The sequence below is a fragment of the Tribolium castaneum genome, chromosome 2 (assembly GCF_031307605.1).
Source record: "Tribolium castaneum strain GA2 chromosome 2, icTriCast1.1, whole genome shotgun sequence".
NCBI lineage: Eukaryota > Metazoa > Arthropoda > Insecta > Coleoptera > Tenebrionidae > Tribolium > Tribolium castaneum.
The window spans coordinates 20,721,138-20,742,897 of NC_087395.1; the positions used below are offsets into that span (position 1 = coordinate 20,721,138).

The 21,760-nt window shown below is 33.8% G+C and overlaps 4 protein-coding genes across 5 annotated transcripts; 2 read left to right on the plus strand and 2 right to left on the minus strand.

Annotated features, from left to right (window-relative positions):
• The first annotated feature begins 14 nt into the window (after window positions 1-14).
• LOC656133 (transmembrane protein 59-like) lies at window positions 15-3,788 on the plus strand. Of its 2 annotated transcripts, XM_064355161.1 has the most exons (4): window positions 15-148; window positions 198-303; window positions 352-928; window positions 3,431-3,788. In XM_064355161.1, the coding sequence occupies exons 1-3, from the start codon at window positions 20-22 to the stop codon at window positions 924-926; spliced, it is 810 nt and encodes a 269-aa protein (XP_064211231.1). In that variant the 5' UTR covers window positions 15-19; the 3' UTR covers window positions 927-928; window positions 3,431-3,788. The 2 variants fall into 2 exon arrangements, with proteins under 2 accessions (XP_064211231.1, XP_967775.1); XM_962682.5 differs by having other exon boundaries at window positions 352-3,788.
• abs (abstrakt) lies at window positions 3,725-10,617 on the minus strand. Its single transcript, XM_008201464.3, has 10 exons — window positions 10,467-10,617; window positions 10,294-10,413; window positions 8,953-9,094; window positions 7,716-8,061; window positions 7,373-7,663; window positions 5,045-5,207; window positions 4,856-4,987; window positions 4,629-4,797; window positions 4,421-4,570; window positions 3,725-4,101 (listed from the first exon to the last, which is right to left on the minus strand). Exons 1-10 carry the CDS (start codon window positions 10,491-10,493, stop codon window positions 3,782-3,784), a joined length of 1,860 nt encoding a protein of 619 aa, XP_008199686.2. The 5' UTR covers window positions 10,494-10,617; the 3' UTR covers window positions 3,725-3,781.
• Window positions 10,618-10,738: 121 nt separating this feature from the next.
• LOC655970 (putative protein FAM10A4) lies at window positions 10,739-12,084 on the plus strand. Its single transcript, XM_962524.4, has one exon. It carries the CDS (start codon window positions 10,872-10,874, stop codon window positions 12,000-12,002), a length of 1,131 nt encoding a protein of 376 aa, XP_967617.1. The 5' UTR covers window positions 10,739-10,871; the 3' UTR covers window positions 12,003-12,084.
• Window positions 12,075-21,758, minus strand: Ttc1 (Tetratricopeptide repeat domain 1). Its single transcript, XM_962452.4, has 2 exons — window positions 21,008-21,758; window positions 12,075-12,546 (listed from the first exon to the last, which is right to left on the minus strand). Exons 1-2 carry the CDS (start codon window positions 21,627-21,629, stop codon window positions 12,419-12,421), a joined length of 750 nt encoding a protein of 249 aa, XP_967545.1. The 5' UTR covers window positions 21,630-21,758; the 3' UTR covers window positions 12,075-12,418.
• Between the last annotated feature and the right edge of the window lie 2 nt (window positions 21,759-21,760).

Below are 21,760 nucleotides of genomic sequence, written 5' to 3' on the forward strand. Positions count from 1 at the left end.
CGATAGAACAAATCCCAGAATGTGGAAGTTTTTGTTAATTTTTGCCTTAAAAACCGCAACTTCTGATGAAATTTTTACAAGTACGTTCTCAGTGACTGATCAGTGTATTAGTTTGTGTAAGGAAAATGAGCTGCCGCTGCTTGACTTGGTTTGTGCCTTCGTTTGGGGTTTCGAGGTTTAACTCCGAATTTTTGTAGGAAAACTACGAGCAAATCGTATGCCAACGCGGTTGTAGGTTTTTTAACATAATTAATTTTAAGGACGAGTTGAATTTAAACACCACACGGAAGGAGTGCCATTTGTGTAAGTTTGCAATTTTTTTCACCACTTTCCTACTGTTTTGCTTTGTAGCATGCAACGAATCTTACATTGTCGCGAAAGAAAACGAAATTTGCTTAAAAGGTTGCGATTTGATGGCGAAAAAGCGCCAGAGCGACATGTCCACATTTCTGGTGATAACAGAAGATGATGAGTCGCATAACATTGTTTTGGCGGAGCCTGACTTAGAAATATTAGAATCTGATATTCTCTCTGACCCGAGTATTAAAAGTCAGCTTGAGATCGGTTTCAATATTGATTACAAAATCCCCGAAACTCACATCAGAACAATGCCTATCGAATTCAAGGATGACACGATCGTGATCAAATCGAGTGAATATTCAGGCGACTGGCTCGATTGCGCTTCCAGAAATTCGGGGATTCCCCGATGGATTCTCCTAACTGCGTTTTTGTCAGCGGTTTTAGTGGCTTTATGGTTGAGTTTCTCAACTGAAAAGAAAAACACTGAGGAGGTAGCGGAGGTGGACATTCCTGACGAAAAATTAATACTAGAAAACGAAGAAAAAGATCCTGAACTTCTGGAGGATTTTCAAGAAATTGGATTCTCGACTCCTCCAAAGTACACTGTTGAAAGTGAAAAGGTTTAAAGGTAGATTTTTTAAGAGGCATATTTTCTTAAGGAGGGCTGATCAGGCATAGTAATTGTGACTGTCTCGTAAATGTGTAGTGGGTTTATTTCAGCATTTGTTACTTAAATGCACAGCTTACTTAATCAGTAAAATAAGTTTGCGTTGTGCTTTTGTTTCTAAGGAAGTTACTGTGGTTATGTGTTGCTGGTGTAATAGATTTTTCAAACAAAAGGGCATAATTTGATTTGGTAACGTGGCTATAAGTTTTCAGGAGAAATTAACAGGTGGCGCCACATTGAGTTAGGTCATAACCAACTCGATATGAAATTATTACATAATTTTGGCTTAGCCTTCTTATATACAGATACATTTAAATAAGAAATAACATTTCAGAGGAATAAAGCATTAAATTTTTAACAGTAAGTAATTAAAGTAATCCAAAAATTGTGTCGTAAACTATATTAAATTTATAAGAATTCAAACTTTTATTATTTACATTTAGTAGGGGCCATTTTCATAAACAAATTTAAATCTTCAATTAAATTTAAGTCGACTTTAATTCTATTTTGTTATTACTTGAATTGTACAATTAAAAAATTATGTCCGTTTAGGTTTAAAATCACAATTTTCGTCCATTAACTTATTAAATCCTCCATTTAATAACAACGTAAGGTAATTGAAAGTACCAGTTCGTTTTTTGGAAGTGAAGATGATGTGTGAAAAAAGACGAACAAAATACAGTTTGAGAAATAATTACTTACAAATTTACTAATTATAGACTGGTTTTTATAAGCGTCATTAATTTATTCCTTAATTAGATACGTGATTAACTGAGCACGTGACCAAATTGAAGTAATTTGATTGGTCCATTTGCGTTGTTAATTTTTAACAACGAATAAAATTTTAACAGAGCTTTCTATAAACCGGCCCTTATTTTAATTGCAAAAATACAATGATTAGAAAATATTAATGAAGAAGATGATTTAGAAACGAAGATTTTTTGATAAAACACAAATGCTAATGTTAGAAAAGTTCTAATTACAGACCACTTTGTTGGGTTATAAAAAATTACTTACTAATTATTCTTTAACATTATTTTCTTATTTTTTTTTTCTAGATTTAGAGCATCATTTTTTGGTGTTCTCAGTATCCCGCAATTTTTTTAACTGCTTTAACTTATTTCTTTTCTTCCTCCACTTCTTTCTTGTATTTTTTTCTAACTTTTAAACAGCTCGTAGAATCCTCGTAGATAGTATTTGTTATTACCTGCAATTATTTTTCTGCCTCTGTTTTTCAAATTGTCGAATTTGGTTTTAATTTCTGTGGCATGAATTTTTTAAATTAATTTATATTCAACATATTATATTATTCCCAGGAGTTGTTTAAATTTTGCATCACCATGCCGCTAGAGTAAAAATATTTGAACTGGTGTACCGGAAAAAGTTAAAAGGTGGTTATACAGGGAGTTTCATGTTTTAGTGCCAGTCAAAAAATAAACAAGTACTTTTAGTTGTCCAAAAAAAATATTATATGGCAAACAGTAGAGTTTCTAACACGCTTCAATTTGATGCTTTAACGTTACCCATATGGTATGAGCGTAAAATGCAAAAAACTACATTAATTTTTTTTTAATTATTGCAATCGTTTTCTCATAATAAAATTCCTGCTTTATTTTTAAGTGAGAATTCCGAAATTGAAATAGTAATTCACTATTTGAGTTTCTGAATTCTCTTGAAAAATAGGAAGAATTTTATTATGAAAAAACAATTGCAATTTTTGAAAACAAAAAACTTTATGTAGTTTTTTTGCATTATATGCTCATACCTTTAAAATTTGGGATAATGTTGAAGCATCAAATTGATGTGTTAAAAACTCTATCGTTTGAAATATTTTTTTTCCTTTGGGCAACTAAAAGTATTTATTTTTTTGACTGGTACTAAAACTGAAAACACCCTGTATGATCCATTTTATCTAAGAGAAAAGTAATTTTTTTAATAGTTTTGTTATTTATTATTATTATTCATTATTATTACATTACTATTAATTTTGTTTCTAAAACACCCTATGAATAAAATAGTTATTAATAAACAGAAATATCCATACCATTGCTCCACAAAAATTAACAGTTTCTCAATTTAAAAACTTCGAAACCATCTCATTGGCACATTTTCGTATGAATTATATGAAATAGTGATATATATTGTAATATTAACAGTATTTAAAAAATATATGTCTTGCCGAATGTTGGCGACAGTGAGTCTGTTTATTATAAGTACTTTTTACTATATCTCAAAAACTAATTGTCACACAAAAATCAGCGTTTGCTATTAAATATTTTAATTTTTTCCAAAGCTACTCAAAAGCATTTTTTTTTAACGTACGGCTGTAGCTATCTAGTCTAATAAGCTATAATTTATCCTGAATTTGTTCCACCGACATTACAATTTAAGTGTGCCCCTAGCGTTAGAGACATTATTTTCACATCATTGACCGTTTTTAATTTTGATCAAAATCTTTCTCAGTTGCGCAGTGTTTGGGGAAATGATGTGGATCCGTCTAATCAAACAAGACAAGAGTTTTTTTTGTAAAAAATGCAGAGTGAAGAAACACTTCCTTCTCTGATTAAGAAAGCTGTGCTTAAATGTTTTGAAACTACGTGGTTAATACTTCTAGTCAATGTAGATTTTTTTGTCACTCGTTATAGAAACATGCTACAGAAGTTGTTATTGGCGCACATGCTTAACGAAATAAAGCTTACGATTTTTTTAAGAATGAATTCAATTTGTAATACATAATATAAATCATAATATTTTCCGTAAATGTAATATTTTATATTGTAAGATTTGGGAATATTAATAAAATGTTATTAAAATCTAATAATCTGCTGCAGTATTGGCCAAATAATCCCTCCTGCCAATGTTTGACGCTTGTTTGTTTTGAAGTGCTTCCAATTTCGGACAGTCGGTGATTCTGTGACCCAAACCTCCGCAATAGCTACAACCTCTCTCATCTCCCAAGTCTAGATATTTCTCACTTTCTGAGCATAATTCGCTCAAGAAAGCGGGGACCTTTTGTTTGGCTTCCATAAGGAGGTGTTTCAGGTCGAGGAGGACAGATTCGTCGTTGGATTTGTTTATGAATGTGGTAGCTAGGCCTTGTTTGCCGGATCTGCCAGTTCTCCCAATTCGGTGAACTGTAAAGAAATATTAGTGTATTTTTTAATTTTATTATTATTTTATTATAGAATTTTGTTTTCAGCATTTTTTTAAATTTATTATTATTTGTGGTATTTCTCGTGGAATTTTTTGAAATGATTAATTATTTTTGAAACACCAACTTATTTTTTTAGGTCACTAGTCACTACATTGGCTTCATGAATCTACAACTGATGGGATTCCAGAAATAATTTAAATAATTTGTTTTGTTTGTTTGTTTCTAAAATTATGTTTTGATTTATTATGGATTGGGGAAAGGTTAGTTAATTACTAAAATTGAAGAATCCAATTTCTTACCATAATTTTCCACATCGTCGGGCATATCGTAATTTATAACATGTTGGATATCAGGAAAATCTAATCCTTTAGAGGCCACATCTGTAGCTACAAGAACATCTTTTTCGTGTTTCCTGAATGCTTCAACGGATCTCGAACGTTCTTCTTGGTCTTAAAACACAAAAACGTTAATATTGTATTAACGGATGAGACAAAAATAATATTTTACCTTTGCCACCATGAATTGCAACAGCTTCAACTCCTTTCAAAAGAAGGTATTCATGAATGGCATCCACGTCTTGTTTTTTCTCCGCGAAAATTAAAACGGGTGGCGGTGTTTTTTGCAAACATTCTAGCAAGTAAACCACTTTTGCTTCTTGTTTAACGTATTCCACCTCCTATACAAAAAACACTATTGGTTTAAAAAATATTGTTTCAAAATAACAATATAAATACCTGGATAACATTCATTGAGGCTGCTCCAGCCCGTCCTACGTTGATCGTTACAGGTTTGACTAAGGCTGACCGTGCAAAATTTTGTATTTTCTTGGGCATAGTAGCTGAGAAAAGCAAAGTCTGCCTTTGGCCCTAAACATATTGAAAATCGTATCATTTTTCTCTAGGATTTGTCCGCAAATAACTTACATTAAAATATGAAAAAATTGTTCTAACGTCCTCTTCGAAACCCAAGTCAATCATACGATCCGCTTCATCCATACACAAATATCGACAAACCGATAGTTTTACGATTTTTTTCTCAAGCATGTCCATTAATCGTCCTGGAGTGGCGACCATAATATGCACACCTCTAATGAAAAATGGAACGATCAGGGGACCAAATTACTCAATATTTTGTATTTGGTGAAGTAAGGATGACGGCACTTCCACAATTTCAATTATTTTTTAATTTATTTGTTTGAAAATATTAATAAAGGATATTATTATTAAGTTTATTCTTTTTCCATAATAAAAATTTTTCAAAAATGTTGTTGAAGATACAAAAAACTGTAAGGAGGAAAGTTGCAGAGAATTAATAAATTTCGTTCAGAATTATTTAAGCCTAAAAATGTTTAATTGGAGGGGAGCTACGTGTTGATAGTTAGGATATCAAGAGACAAAGGGCTTGGCGGAAAATCGCTAATTTAAAAAAAATGTAAGTATAAGGAAACTTTTTTTGCTAAGAAAATTTCTTAAAATCGCTTTATATTTTTTTTCTTTATTTTTATGTAGGTAATGTAGAACAAGTTTTTGATGTTTAAGAATTTAATAAAAATATAATACGTTTGCGCCGTGTGCTGATGAAGTAGAAAAATGCTAAATTATGCTTTAAAAGTGAATATGAAACCATATTTGTCAAGCAGGTGCAGGGCGAGAGCCTATACTAAAAGTATACTTTTACAAACCTCAAAACTAATAATTTCACAGAATTCAGCTTTTGCTATTAAAAAACTTTGTATTTTTTTCTATGCCTGTAAATTTTTTCAGATTTTTTCTACGGTTCCTGATAATTACTTTAATAAGTAGCTGCAAAAATTGTTATTTTTTGGAATCATCTAAGAAAAAGCGATGCTCAAATGTTGTTTTATGATAAAATTCCGAAAAAAAAATGTCGCTAGCCCCAAAAGATAATTAAGTAACAATTAAAATTCAAATAAACGTAATTTTGGGAGCTAGCAAAATAAGAAGTTTGTGCTCTAAAACATCATTTAAGCGTCCTTATTTAATTACAGCCGACTTATTAGCAAAATTTCGTGAAAAACGTAAAAATCTATTTACTGATTTTTCGATTTTTTTTTTTAAATTATGTGCATTGTAAACAATTTTTGTAGAAAACAGCTCCTAAAAGCAACCAAACAAAAACTGAAGGTTTTAAGTAAAAAATCTAATTACATACTTATTTCCTTTTTTAATGATCTTAATTTAAATTTGAAAAGATTTCTAGTTATAATAATTGTATAGCTAATAATAAAAAGTAGTTTGGTAGCAACATGTTTACTGTCACAAATCTTACAGACACCAACATCGTCAAAAAATTAAAAGAATTAAATTTAACTTAAGTCATACCAAACATATTTGGCAAAATCTTGCCAAAAAAGCTGAATTTAAAAACCTTTTAAAATGGTCAAAAAAGCAAAAATAATACGACTGTTGACTTAATTCCATAATTTTTGTCACCTTTATTGGCAAGACATTTCTAAACTCACTTGGCAATATTGTGTTTAACAAAATCCAACAAAAAAATTAGCAGTTAAATAAAAAACAATTTAAGATTTAAGACGTTCGAAAAAAGCAAGAATTATACCCATTTTGACCAACTTTAATGATTTTTCGGCTTGTTTTTGACGAAAAACTCAAAAGAAAAAGAAAGCTATTTTACAGTTAAATTCTGCCAAGCGAAAACAAGGCGTGGCAAATAATAATAGCCAACAACTAGATTAAGGTTGACAAATGGATATAGTATTTTTCTTGATAATTTTTAATACGGTATACGCTGAAATAATTACGTATGTAATAAATAATATTTTTTCTTTTTTGTTGTTAAATATTAGTCACCTACATAAATGTTTTGTACATCATAAAATATGAATTAGTGTTTTTTTAACAGGTATCTGTTTAATGTTGCAAGAGCTGTCGTTTCCGCTAACTACAGCAAAAAAAGTATGTTAAAAAACACCAAAAACTTAACTTCAAAATTTAACTTTGAAGAGTTATATCCCGTGAAAAAAGGCTCAAACAATTTTTTGTCAAAGGAACTTTTAATTCAGTTTGATGTTCGAGAGATTGGCCGACACTTTTGAATCACTGTATAAATTGAAGAAAAAATATGCAGTAGAGATTATAGATTTTTGAAAAAGTCGTATTCAGCTTGGAGATATTTGATTCCGAAATTGACATTAAAATCCTTAAAAGGGAATTCGCAGGGAATAGCCTTAAGGAAACTAACAAAAAAGAGAAAATAAAAAATATTTCTACCTCTGTATAACATCAACAGCTTCTGAAACAGGCACTCCACCAATGGCTAAAGACGTCCTAATTTCGGGCATTCCATGCTTCCTCAGACTGTTACAAAAATGTTGTATGATATCGAAAGTTTGCTTTGCCAACTCTCGCGAAGGGCAAATTATAAGTCCATAGGGCCCTTCATTTTTAATAAAGGGCAATTTAACTTCCTGTTCCAAACAAAACATGATGAGAGGCAAAACAAAAACTAGTGTTTTGCCTGAACCCGTGAATGCTATCCCAATCATATCCCGACCTGATAAACTAATACAAAAAAATCAAACAAAATCAAATCAGTGTAAATTATTAAACTTACACTGTTGGAATGCCTTGAATCTGAATCGGTGTTGGTTTCTTAATTTTCTTTTCTTTCAGTCCGCTTATGATCCCTTCGTGTAGTTTCATTTCGCGAAAGGTTTTAAGTGGTGGAGGAATGTCTTCACCTTCGACTAGAATCCGGAGTTCGTTTCGGATTTTTTCATGGCGATTTTCCGGCATTGCAAGCACGTAACGAGGGGGTCGCCAACTGGTTTTAATCGGGTCGCTGTATTGTATGCCTTTGGCCAACTCAGAAACGCCCATCAAGGCTTTCTTTTCCGCTACTATTTCCAGAATTTCCTCTTCTTTTTTTAATTGGCGTTCCACGGCGCTTACCTTTTTGGCTGAAAGTTAAATAAAACTCGGACGTATTCCTCAATTTATTTTTTTTAAATAATTTTTTGCAAAACAATGTCTTCTTGTACATTATTGAAATTTATAAAAAAAGCAATAATTTTATCTGGGCTTACCCTAAAGTAATTATCAATTCACTATTTTTCTTACAGTCTAAAAACGAGACAATGCCAAAATATCTTGAGAAAATAAAAAAATGAAGGGCCTAAAAAGTGATTCTCATTTCACTTTATTTCCAGTCGAATTTTCAGTCCAGTTCATGACCTTTTTTTATCAAAAGTTCACAAAAAAATGTACGCTTAAACATTGTCCAATGCCAAGATTATTTTATTAAAACCAAAAATGTTTTAAAAAATTGGGAAATGTAAAATCCGGTAAAATTAACATTGTACTAAATTTCTGAAATTTAATAAAAAAAACAACACGTTTGCAGTTTTGGAATAGCAAACATCAGTAATCATCTACCTTTTCTAACTCGTATAATTAGTTTTTCTTTATTTCAATTCGTTCCATTACAGACATTAGATGAATAGTCTGAGATTCAATAACAGTGTTATTCTTTTTGTATTTAATACGTTCAATTCAATTCAATTTTTTTAAATATTTTTTTGCGAAACAAAGTTTTCTTCTATATTTCTGAAATTTAATAAAAAACTTTTAACTGGAACTGGAAGTTTTAACTGGAATTGCAAACATCAGTAATCATTTATCATCTCTAATTCGTTTATTTTTTTTATTAATTCAGTGATTCTTTTTGCATTCAATAAGTTGAAATTTTTGGTTTCGCTTGACCAAAAAACTTAAAATGCAAAGTTTATACAAATAATTTTCGGCAAACATGAAATATTTTAATGTAAATATTAAATTGAGTCATAGCATACCTTCTGCCAATTTTTTAAGTTCTGTATGTTGGTCCAAAAGTGAAATGTTGTTCTTGCGCCCCCATACTTCATCCTCTTCTTCGTCATCGTTTGTTTCGTTCTCGCTAGATGATTTTGGTTTGTTCAATTCAGACTCTTTTAGCTGCAGGTGTTAAAAAAATCGTAAATGTTTTATTTTAATCATTTTTAATTAATAGATATCTACGCCATAAAACTAATGAAGACTGATGTTTATTACCTGTCGAATTATCGGTAATTTTGTTAGATAAATAAATAAACGAATTATTTTTAGAAATTTAGTTGTACTATGAAGGCTTATCACTTTGAAGGAAATGATGATTGTAGATTTACCTCTAATTAGGATTAACAACTCCAGATAAGTTTAGATAATCCAAATATTTTGATAGTATCTTAATACTATAATTCTATAGAACGTAGTACCAATGAATTGAGTAAGCAATTTAGTAATTATTAGAAAAATTGTATCACAGACTTTTGCATACAACAATAATTATTAGCTGTTACAAAAGCACAGAAATGCCAACGTCGCATTTTACCGAATTATGGGCAAATAAAACATTTCTATTAATATTAGCATAATTTTTTCGTATTATACTTTTCAATTAAAAATTAGCAGAAATCGTTTTTTGCGATTATTTCAAAAACTTAAGACATAGATGTAAAGAATCTTGTAAAAGTCTCCATAAAAATCGATGTTCTTTTAATTGCCATTGAAAAGAAGAAGGTCTTTCCATTAAAAAAATGTTGGGTTGTAACCATATTTTTCTTTTTAATTATTATTTTCAAAAAATCATCCTACATTTTACTCAATTTGAAAAGTCGGATTAAAAAAATGTTATAAAAATTATTAGCTGTTTCAAAACTACAAAAACGCCAACTTTGCATTTTCTCTAAAAATTAGTTGTTATAAATTATTACTCATGCACTTCAAAAAAATAGCTAATTTAATTTATACTTTTAATGATTTTTTCAATACTTTCAATCATTAATAACTATTTTACAAATTTATCAATCTTATTAAAAAAATAATTCGGTAAAATGAGGCATTTTTATAGTTTAGAAACAGCTAACAGGTAGTTAAAACACAGAGTTGTTAAAGTGAGTTTACATCGCTCAGCTGAATTATTTAGCAATTACATAATAAATATTCAGTTTCTTCATTAAGAATATAGCTTTCACTCGTAATAAACATAATCTACCAAAAATAGTTTTTGCAACGATAGATCAATAGCTGGAAAAACTGTACGGCCGAGTATTTGAAAATGTCATGCCACTGCAGTTGGAGTGCCTACCGATCCCAAGTGCTTTCAATTAATATACCTGGCCTAATCGTCCGAGTTTCAAAAGCTTTTGCTTCTTGCGTTCTTTGACTGGCACGTATGGGACGTAATTATCGTCCGAATCTGATTTTTCTTGATCCTTCTCGTCACGTCTGTATCTCTGGAATATTTTGCAATCATCGTGAATGAATCACAAACACTTTAAAGTTTCACCTTTACTGGAGGATCATTATCACCCATTTTCAAGAAATTCACACATAAACAAAACGTATTTTTTGAGGTTATGCTCAAGGTCGCCCCCTTGTCAAACTGTATTATTTCTCGCCAAAAGATGTCACGCGTATCGTCGAATTCAAAAATTAAATCTAAGACAATTCGCATTAAGATTCACCCCAGTTTGCATTTTACTAGCTTAACTATGATGTCTTGTGCATGTGTAGTCGGGCTCTTTAATTCTTACTTGGCCCGGCATTTATATAAAATTATAGGTGTATGTATTACCGGCCCATTTTTATTTACATTTTTGACAGTCACGCCGCAAGCCGCATTTCTAGAATTTTTCCGTGAGTGCCTATTTGGATATCGAAGTGTGTGTTTACGTCCCAAAACCAATCAAAAATGAGCTGCCCTTTTGGAAAAGAGGCCTTGGACAAGCTGAAACAATTCATTGACGTTTGCAAGTCCAACCCTGACATTCTGTCGTTGCCTGATTTAAACTTCTTCAAAGAATTCATCGAGTCCTTCGGTGGTAAAGTGCCCCCACCTTCGAAAATGTCCTCAGAAGCCCCCAATGCACGAGCTGAAGACGTCGCGTCCGATGCCGAATCCGAACCAGAATCAGACTTGGAGCTTGATACTGAAGGCTGTGTGGAACCTGATCCTCTGGACGAAAACCAAAAGATGGGCGATCCAAACAAAAAAGTGACCGAAGAAGAGAGCGACAAGTCGGACGAAAAACGAATGGAAGCCATGGGTCAGTTCTCTGAAGGAAACTACGACAAAGCCATCGAATTATTCACAGAAGCGATCGAATTGAATCCCTCCTCTGCGCTGCTCTTCGCCAAGAGAGGACAGGCGTTTCTGAAGCAAACTAAACCCAACGCTTGCATTAAAGATTGCACCAGAGCCTTAGAACTGAACCCTGACTCCGCTGCAGCCTTCAAATTCCGCGGACGCGCTTTCAGCCTCATCGGCGAGTGGGAGAAAGCGGCCAAAGACTTGCGTCAAGCCTGCAATATTGACTTTGACGAGCAGACCGACGAGTGGCTCAAAGCGGTGACACCGAACGCCAAAAAGATAGAGCAACACAAGTTGAAACAGGAGCGGAAAAGGCTCGAGAAGGAGGAACGGGAGAAGAGGGAAAGGGCCCGGAAAGCGCGAGAAGCGCATGCCAAAGCCAGTAATGCGACCAGAACTGAAACAAACAACGCCAATGCAAACGCAGCTCCTGGTGATGATTTTTATAAACTTTTGCAAGATCCGGAAATTCGGGCTGCGTTCACCGATCCTGAAGTCTCGGCGGCATTTGCTGATATTTCGTCAAATCCTGCCAACTTTTATAAGTATCAGTCGAACCCGAAAGTCATGGCTTTGATTACAAAGTTGTCGGGAAAATTGGCGGGGTCTGGTTTTGGACCGGGGAGCTTTCCGGGATTCCCTGGAGGGTTTCCCGGGTTCGGGGGGATGCCAGGAGGGGGCGCGGGCGCAGCCCCGCCCCAGTTCCAACACGATGATGATAACTTGGATTAAACGTTTTTTTCTTACTTTAGTTTTAGTAAAAAAGGCTGATTTTATGTATCTTGCTACTTGTAAATTAAAGGGTTATTAACTACTTGGAGTTGTTTTATTTTTAACTTGATGGTGGTACACAATAATTACAATAAAAGTTAAATAAATTCCTAGTCTGGGGTTCCATCCCAATGGTGATAACTTGGACTAAACTTTTTTTTCTTACTTTAGTTTTAGTAGAAAAGGCAGATTTGATGTATCTTGCTACTTGTAAATTAAAGGATTACTAACTACGTGGAACTGTTTTATTTTTAACGTGATGGTAGTATTTACAATAACTACAAGAAAAGTTGAAATAAATTTCTAGTTTTGGTACGGTAATTATTGAAAATGTAGTTTAATATCACAAGTTTGAAAACTATCACAAAAACTAAATATCAATTTGATCCATTTTGTTGAAAGTTTACAGAATATCCTCCCGTGTTCGGATCTTGCTGCAATTTGAAATTGTTTGTGGATAGTCCGAACGGTCTTAAAAACATGTTTCCCAAGTCCTTCAATTTTCCTGAAACAAAAAATTAATTAGTGGTTGCATTCATAAAGCAATTAGGAGTAACAATTGGGTCAATCGCAAAATTATTTGTTTGAAAAGGTCATTGTAATAGTTATTTACAAGTCAAGGCGAGGAGCTTATTTTTCTACGGGAACAGTGCCCCTATGGCGTGAAGCGGAATGGTGGTAGGGACTTTTTTTGAGTGAATTTTTATCATTAAAAAATATTATTTGTTCTTAGATTTAAAATGGCAAGCTTACATTGTTATTCTATTTTGTAATTAAAGATGAAATTTCGGAAAAAGGAAAATCTTAGTAATTGTATGATTGCCTGTCAAAATTTTATTTTACAAAAAAATGTCGATCCAAACACCAAAATCAAATCCCATCTGCGGTAAAAAATACATAACATTATCATTGCACTTCACTAAATCATAAAAAAGTTTCGTCAAACGGTAGTAACACAACGTTTTCAATTTCCTGCACATTTTTTATGTAATTAAAATGTGCGACGATTGTATATTTGTTGAATTGAGAATAACTTTAACATAGCTTATTTTGATAATTTCACACACTTCAATAACCGTTCACAAAATTTCTAGATTATACACATCTTTTATGTGAAATAATTTTTACATGCCCAACTATTTTCAAATATTCTAAATATATTTTTTATCAAAAGTATACAGAAATATCAAACTGTATTTATATTGTTTTCAATTTACAGAAAATTAATCATTTCGAAAATGTCATAGGCACCTATGATTCTTATGTAAAAAAACACAACTTTATGTTATTAAAGCTAAGCGAATGATTAAAAAAACCGCTGATAACATTATTAAATTCTCTGTAAAAAAGTGCCTTATACGTAATGTCTGTTTCAATTGTAAATTGTTGTGGTGGTGGTCGAGCAGTGGTAGGTAGTATTGAAACACGGTTGATAATACGGTTAATATATTAATGGAACGGGCAGGAAAGAATTGGAAACAATAACCGAGAGTTGCGAGTCTATACGTCGGCGACTGCACATCAACTCTTACTCTCTCTCGAGGATCCTTCATCTTCATCTGAAGCCGAACATGCGCACTAACAACAAGCACTCGCAGGGCACAAATTCGCGTCTGAATACAATGTAATTCCCAACACTCCCCCGTATTCTGCCGGAATTTGTTACAATTTTTTTTAAACAACTTACGTTAATTAGAGTACATCAGAACAAAATACAAGAAGCAAACAAACAAAAATTACACAGTGGGACTAATGAACAACATTCCCAAATTCAAAACAAAAACATTAAATTTCGCATAACATAATGCTTTAGTAAACACATCGGCGACTTGTTCAGTCGATGGTACATATTTCAAGACAATATCTCCATTTTCATATTTCTCACGTACAAAGTGATATCGGACATCGATATGCTTAGTGCGTTTATGAAACATTGGATTTTTAACAAGCTTAATCGCTGATTGGTTGTCAACGCACAAAGCGACACCACCGCACTTTTCACCCACTTCACTTAAGAGGCCACTTATCCACACTGCTTCCTTGGTAGCTTCCGAAGCTGCCACGTACTCGGCCTCCGTTGTAGATAGGGAGATGCACCTTTGACGACGGCTACACCAGGTGATGGCGCCGTCTCCCAGTTTGAAAACGAAGCCGCTTGTCGACTTCCTGGAATCGATGTCGTTCGCATAATCGGCATCCGAGTATCCGATGAGTTTACCGGAGTTGTTGTAGAGGATTCCCAGCTCCTTAGTCCCTTTTAAATATTTGAAGATCCGTTTCACGGCGTTTACGTGAGCGATTGTTGGATTGTTTTGGTAACGACTCACTACATTTACCGCGTACATAATATCGGGACGCGCGGAAATTGCGGCGAACATTAAACATCCAATTGCTTCTCGGTAAGGAAATAGCACGTCATTGTTCTTGGGTTCGTTTGGATCGGATTGCGACAATATCGCGTTTGGATCAGCTGGTGTATTACATGTTCTCGCATCGTTCATATTAAAACGGTCAATAATACGATCGATAAAGTTCGATAAATGTATGAAGATCGAATTCTTACCAACTTTAGGATCACTCTGTCTTTTAATTTCCAGTCCCACAAAATATTCTGGTTCACAAATGGTCACTTCGAACGCACTTTTTAATTTGTTGCCCATTTTGTGTAGAGTGTCCATGTCCTTTGCCAAAATTAGACCATCATCTACATACAGTAGAAGGATCATTAATTGTTCGTTGAATTTTCCTGTGTAAACACATTTATCACTTTCACATTGTTTAAGTCCGAAAAGTTCGAGGAACTCGTTGAATTTCCTGTTCCAGCAGCGAGGTGATTGCTTAAGTCCGTACAATGACTTTTTTAATTTTAACACAGAATTAGGTGGCACAGATAACCCGGGAGGAGGTTGCATGTAAATGTTTTCTTCTAATTCTCCGTGAAGGAATGCTGTTTTGACGTCGAACTGTATCATCTGATAATTTTCTCTTGCGGCGACGGCCAAAAGAATTCTTATCGTGTCGTATCGAGTTGTCGGTGCATACGTTTCGTTATAATCTACGCCTTCGGTCTGGGCAAAACCTTTTGCACATAATCGTGCCTTATAACGAATATTTTTATTATTGGGGGATCTTTTAATTTTGAACACCCACTTAGATCCAATTGCCTTTTTATCAACTGGTAGGTTGACAAGATTCCAAGTATCGTTCTTCTTCAAAGCGTCCAGTTCCTCCTGTATTGCATTTCTCCACTCTTCGGATTCGCTACTGGTGATTGCTTCGTCATATGTATTTGGGGTATCGCCCTCAACTATGTTTATCACATAATCATCAAGATTGTTTGGTGTTTTTAAAATTTCACGTGGTCTCAGATTATACCCTCTTCGATCTTCAGTTTCTGGTACGGGTTCTTCCTCGGGTTCTTTAGTTTGATCGTTTTGGTTATTATGCTCTAAATTTCTTTCATCGTCGTGAATTTCATCCGTGATTACAATCTTATTTGCTCTGGGTAAAGTCAGTTCATTATCTTCGCCGAATGTTACATTTCTAGCGATTTTAATCTTTCGAGTTGCTCGATCAAACAGTCTGTAATTTGTCGAGTCATTATCATACCCTACAAGGATCAGTTTCTTGCTTTTCGGCTCTAATTTCTTTCTTAAGTTATCAGGTACGTGCATGTACGCGTCAGAACCAAAGATTCTTATGTGTTTTAGATCAGGTGTCTTGTTTGTCCAAAGTTCGTATGGCGTCACTTCTTGGTTGATCGAATTTGTCGTTCGATTCAAAATATATGCCGCCGTGTTTACGGCTTCCGCCCACAAATATAATGGTAAATTCTTCGTAAAGATCATAGATCGGGCGCTTTCAACTAGAGTCCGATTTTCGCGTTCAGCTTTTCCGTTTTGTTCGTGACAATATGGGGCGCAGGTTTCGAGAATTATGCCTCTATCTTTTAAGAACTTATGAAATTCCTGATTCACGTATTCCCCGCCATTGTCCGCACGCAAGGTTTTAATTGGGTGACCAAATTTATTTTTGCACATATAATAGAACTGTTTGAAACAATCGAGAGCATCTGATTTATGTTTTACGAAATAAACGGTTCTAAAATTCGTCGAATCGTCTTTGAAAAGTATAAAGAATCGACATCCGCCGACGGAATCTACTGACATTGGACCACACACGTCTGTGTGAATTAATTCACCGGCTTTGTAATTTCTTTTCTCGATTTTATGATATGGCATTTTGTGTTGCTTACCATACCGACAACCCTCGCAAATTTGATTGACCTCGTCATCAGTTGTTCCATGTGCGTCGATTAAGCCTCTCTTCGCCATCTCCTGGATTGTTTTCATATTGATGTGTCCTAAGCGCTGATGCCAAGTTTGTAGACTTCTTGTCGCTGTCAAATTAACCTCGCTTGTTTTTGTTGTACAACGTATCAGTAATTTATAAATATTATTTGACTGCCGAACTGCACAGGCTTTTACGACACCATCACAAACTATTTTGGCTTTGTTATTCTCTTTTGTAATTGTCATTCCCTTTTTCGTAATTTGACCCTCCGAGAAGAGGTTTCTCTTTAGATTTGGAATATACCAAACATCTGTCATTTTGTTTTTAATCCATTCGTTTTCTAGCCAGCATTCGATTTCAATCGTACCCTTTCCTTTTACTTTTAGTTCGCTGCCATTGCCAAGTTTCACACTGAACTCATCGACCTCTTGTATTGTTGAAAACATGTCGCGTCGTGACGTCATATGCGCCGAGGCGCCGCTGTCCAGGATCCATGCTTCATCTTCTTGGATTTTGGTAGCAATTTCGTTGACATCTTCGATTAAGAATGCTCCACTGTGACCTTGAGTCACATGGGTTTTTCGTGGGGCACGACACTCTCTTGAAATATGCCCTTTTTTATTACAATTGTAGCACGTAATGCGTGGTTTTCCTCTTATCGTTTTCTTGTTTGGTACGACACGTGTAGTGGTGACCAACGCGTTTTCTGTTGTTTCCACAGTTGTTAAATTACGCTCTTCGTCGATGAGTCTTGATGTCAGGTTGCTAAGTGTTTGTTTGTCTTCCGCTAAAGACAACCATGCCTGTCTAAAATTGCGGTATTTCGCCGGCAGCGTACCAAGAATTTTTGTAATTATGGCCACTTCGCTTATATTGTCGCCAGATTCTCTTATTCGTCTTGCCAGATTCTCGACTTTTGAAATGTGTTGTGCAATGGAATCATTTAAACACATTTTGTACTGATGAAACTCCTCGTGTATAAGCATCTTGTTTGTCTCCGTCTTTATATCGTAGATCGCATCCAACTTGTCGAGAATTTCTTTAGCCGTATCGCAGCTTTCTATCATCGTTATTTGAGACAATTCCATCGTAGATGTTATTACGCACATTGCTATGGCGTCCTTTTTGTTCCAGGTGTTGAGTTCTTCAACCCTATTCGCTGACGGTTTCTCTATTTCGCCTATTGCTATTGAATACACCCCCTTTGCCTTTAGGGCGCATTTTAGCTGGAACCGCCACTGCTTGTAGTTGTTTCCGTCGAATTTGTTTATTGCTGACAAATTTATTCCGTCTGCCATTCTTGTTTTCACGACACTCGTTTTTGTCTGTGAATCACCCGACACACTGGTTTTGACCGCACGAACCAGTTTTTAATCGCCCGAACGCGTGTTTCACTCGAACGTTACTGTAGACAAAACTGAACTAAAACTACCCTTGCGACCTGGGCCCATAACCTGTTGTGGTGGTGGTCGAGCAGTGGTAGGTAGTATTGAAACACGGTTGATAATACGGTTAATATATTAATGGAACGGGCAGGAAAGAATTGGAAACAATAACCGAGAGTTGCGAGTCTATACGTCGGCGACTGCACATCAACTCTTACTCTCTCTCGAGGATCCTTCATCTTCATCTGAAGCCGAACATGCGCACTAACAACAAGCACTCGCAGGGCACAAATTCGCGTCTGAATACAATGTAATTCCCAACATAAATCTTAATAAGGAAGATATGAATTTGTAAAAATTTCGCTAAAATGTCAACTTTTGTTTATAAGTCGAAAACAAAAGACGATAGCGGTTTTGACCAAAATTATTTTCTCAAAAAACGAACCCGAGAATGTGTCTCATTTTTCTCTGAACCTCTTAGTTTCAGAAATCCAAAATGCAGCACCCTGTACTGTATAATTATATAATAAAAAAGATAAATAATTTATCTCCTGTACCTAGTACTTCGAACTTTAGAACTCATTTAACTTGAAAATTACTCTATAAGGGCGACGATCGTTAGAACGAACGATCGGTTATAACGAACAAATTCTGAAGTCCCTTGGGTGTTCGTTATACCGGGTGACTTTTAATGATTGACGCAAAAAAATCTATTGGTAATACTAAGTTATTGGCCTTCCTGCTAGCTTGTTATATGGAGCTCTTTCATCTGACGGCCATGTCAGCGATCGTAGGTCGGAAGAGAATGACAGTTGAGTATAAAATTTTGACAAATAAATTTGATAGTCAAAATTGCCAAATTTAGTTTTCGAATTTGTAACCAACTTGATTACAAAAATTACAATCATTAATAGTCACCCGGTATATAACTGAGTTACACTATATATTGAAAAAACTGCCGATTTTTATTTTCATTAATGATTAAATTAAGGCAAAAACGATTTTTACTTTAACACTTTAAATTTAACAATTTGGTCCTTTATTTTTATTTATGTAGTGGAACAAAAAAAAATTAAAATGTTAAACAATGAGCGATGAGAGTCATTCAAATTTAAGTGGATAAATCTACAATAAATCATAATTATCTCGCCCGTCTTAAAAATTTTTACGATTTGCAAACATTAATTATTTCAAGTCCAGTTTCAAATGCGTGATAACATAAAATATAAATTCAGTTACGTTAAAACGAGTCGATTTTTATTTATTTAACCATTTATTTACTAGGATTTTTCATTGGTTTTTCGTCTGAGTGAAATACTGAATTAATCACAAGTTGAACGATCTCCAATTTTTGAGAATTTCTGATAATCAGTTGTTAAACAATAAAGTCAGACAAAACGAAATATTTCGCAATATTAGAAACTGACAATGAACAATGTAGTAGGTTGTTATTAATAATAATCTTAAAAGATTAACTCATTTCATAACTTCCTAAAACTAATAAATGATAACTTCAGGACGAAACAAAAACTGTTTTGCACAATTTCTCGTCCGAATTGCCGAGATGAAACTGTCATTTATTTACAATAGAATTTAATAAAGCTCCAACAAAACTTGGCTTTTGGTTTTTTGTAAAATTATTGTTGAAACGCCAACACATATTTACGTCTTTTAAACAATGTTTATTTTTTCATGCCGCGTGCCATAAAATTAAAAAATGCCTGCAAAGATTAACAATTGAGGAATCGTGATTATTTCAAACATTCCAATAATTCAAGCAAAAACTGTATGTTCTAATAATTAGCTTCACTGCCAAAGTAAACAAACAAGAATGTGCACAATTTTATTTAATTTCAACACAAGTTTCTGAAAACTGCAATGGGAATCGAGAAACTGTGATTGCGTTATTACTGGAAAAAAATAAATGGAAATAAAAATTTAATCTTTCAGACGAAATGTGTATTAAATCCTGTTTGTCTCCGAATAGTTAAAAATATACATCTATTTTCCTATATTTCTAACTTAATTCCATGAGGAGCGGAGTGTCACTGCAACATTGTGTTTTTAAATAAATTATTTATGTATCTACATAATCTACAAATTTCTAGTTGATTGTTACACAAATTTTGCTCGACAAAGTGTTTTTAATTTAATTGTTTGATTACTGCCAACACATGTTACTTCTAATACTGGGTGTATCAGAAATACGTGTGTCAATTTTAACATGTAATAAAACTCATCAAGTACAACAACTTTTCTATACAGCGTGTTCGCAAAGTTGAGGCGTTCCTTTTAAGAGGTGCTAGCATGCATTATTCTCAGGAGTTTTAGATACAATAACTTTTTTTTTTCTAATTTTGGATACTGACTCTGTTCAGAACAAAAAAATCAAGGGACCATTGGCGTTGTAATTAACAAAAACTGTTACAATTGTCATCTAATTTGTCGGAGAGACACATTATTACAATGACAACAATCTTACAGATTTAATTCAATTGTTTGGGTAATGCTACCAGAATGCAGCTGCAACATTCAAAGAGTATGAAAAAAATATAATAAAAGGAACATTATCGAAAATCTGGTATCCACGATAATGAGGTAAATTATTTTGAAGCGCTCATTTCAAAACGATAGTTAGACAGGACAGGACTCAAAATTTTAAAAACACTTTATTATCTCCGATATTAAAAACATTTTATTAAGACGATTTAGGCTAAAACTATTAAGAGTAATGCATAGGATCTCGTGTTGAAAGGAACGCCTTAACTGCGAACACCCTGTATAACATTTTGCAAAATTCTTATTAATTATTTTCACTGTTTTCCTCCTTTCTTTTGTGCAAACGAGTCAGTCATTGTTAATAATTGGTTTGTATACATAGCAACAATTTTCATTGTTGTTTTAAATTGTTTAAATTGTCCGTTTCTATAACACTATGTTATCTTTTCCAAATTTTAACTAAAATTTGCGAAACTTTTATTGAAAAGTTGTAAATAGAAAAAATGTTTTTTTTATTGGTAACCTATGTTGCATATGAATTGAAGCAAAATCATTATTACACGCCAGTGGTTTTTCAGAATAACAAACATTGCAAAATCTTCACGTACTTGGAATTTCATTTTTATTTATTCGTATTAACTTCCATATCTAAATAAATATTTTTTTAACGTACGGAAACGGTTACATACTGGAATGCTCATAAAAATGATAATTTTGATTTTTGTTTATTTAAACTTGAAAATTTTTGGAAACTAAATTGAATCCAGTTTTTTAAGAAAATAAATTTACCTAGCATTTCTGTCTTCAGTTTTTCATTTCTTTCCTCTATAAGTGACGGCAGTCTATGGGTAGCACTTAACGCCTCTTTATTACCAGGATCCAACTCTAGAATTTTCTTGAAATCTTCTAAACTCTCATCCAATTTGTCAGTTTCCTCGTACAACTTTGCTCTTCTTAAATAGGCCCTTACATACTTATCATTCAACGTTATAGCTTTCGTACAATCATCTATCGCACTAGCTTTCCTCTCCACATTTATTTTAGAAGCTGCCCTATTTGCATACAAAATCGCTCGATCACTACTGTATTTCAAAGGACACAACCGCAAAGCTTCACTGTACGTCCCAATAGACTCTAAATATTTACAGTTTTTGAATTCGTCATTGCCTTTATTTTTTAACACAATTGCTTGCTCCCTCCGCGCTTCCTTTTCCTCATCAATCAAATCCAACTCCTGATTCTTCAATTCTTCATCATCTGAGTCATCCGAAAGGTGTTGCGGGGCCTCAGGTTTAGTCGAATCAGAGTCAGAGGCTTCAAAATCGTCAGGAATGTGCGAATTTTGCAAATCTTTGGTTAGGTCTTCGATAACCTCTTCGTTGGTTTTTACACGACTTGCCACTTCTTCCATGTTATCGCAACTAAATATTAACGGCGGCACTTTATTTATTCGATACTATTTGTTATTATTAAAACTACAATTTTTGTAATGACAATCAGTAAACGTCAATTTTGACATTTGTACTGTCAATACAGGAAACT

Bases quoted from the DNA above. Each gene is read 5' to 3' on its own strand.
- Ttc1 (XM_962452.4), bottom strand. From the start codon at position 21,629: ATGGAAGAAGTGGCAAGTCGTGTAAAAACCAACGAAGAGGTTATCGAA. The intron at 12,547-21,007 runs GTAAATTTATTT...TTTTTGTTTCAG, and splicing joins ACTGAAGACAGAAATGCTAG to GAAAATTGAAGGACTTGGGA.
- LOC656133 (XM_962682.5), top strand. From the start codon at position 20: ATGTGGAAGTTTTTGTTAATTTTTGCCTTAAAAACCGCAACTTCTGAT. The intron at 149-197 runs GTTTGTGCCTTC...GAATTTTTGTAG, and splicing joins AGCTGCCGCTGCTTGACTTG to GAAAACTACGAGCAAATCGT. The intron at 304-351 runs GTAAGTTTGCAA...TTTGCTTTGTAG, and splicing joins ACGGAAGGAGTGCCATTTGT to CATGCAACGAATCTTACATT.
- LOC655970 (XM_962524.4), top strand. From the start codon at position 10,872: ATGAGCTGCCCTTTTGGAAAAGAGGCCTTGGACAAGCTGAAACAATTC.
- abs (XM_008201464.3), bottom strand. From the start codon at position 10,493: ATGGGTGATAATGATCCTCCAGTAAAG. The intron at 10,414-10,466 runs GTGAAACTTTAA...AAAATATTCCAG, and splicing joins ATAATGATCCTCCAGTAAAG to AGATACAGACGTGACGAGAA. The intron at 5,208-7,372 runs GTAGAAATATTT...ATTTTTCATTAG, and splicing joins GCTGTTGATGTTATACAGAG to AGGTGTGCATATTATGGTCG.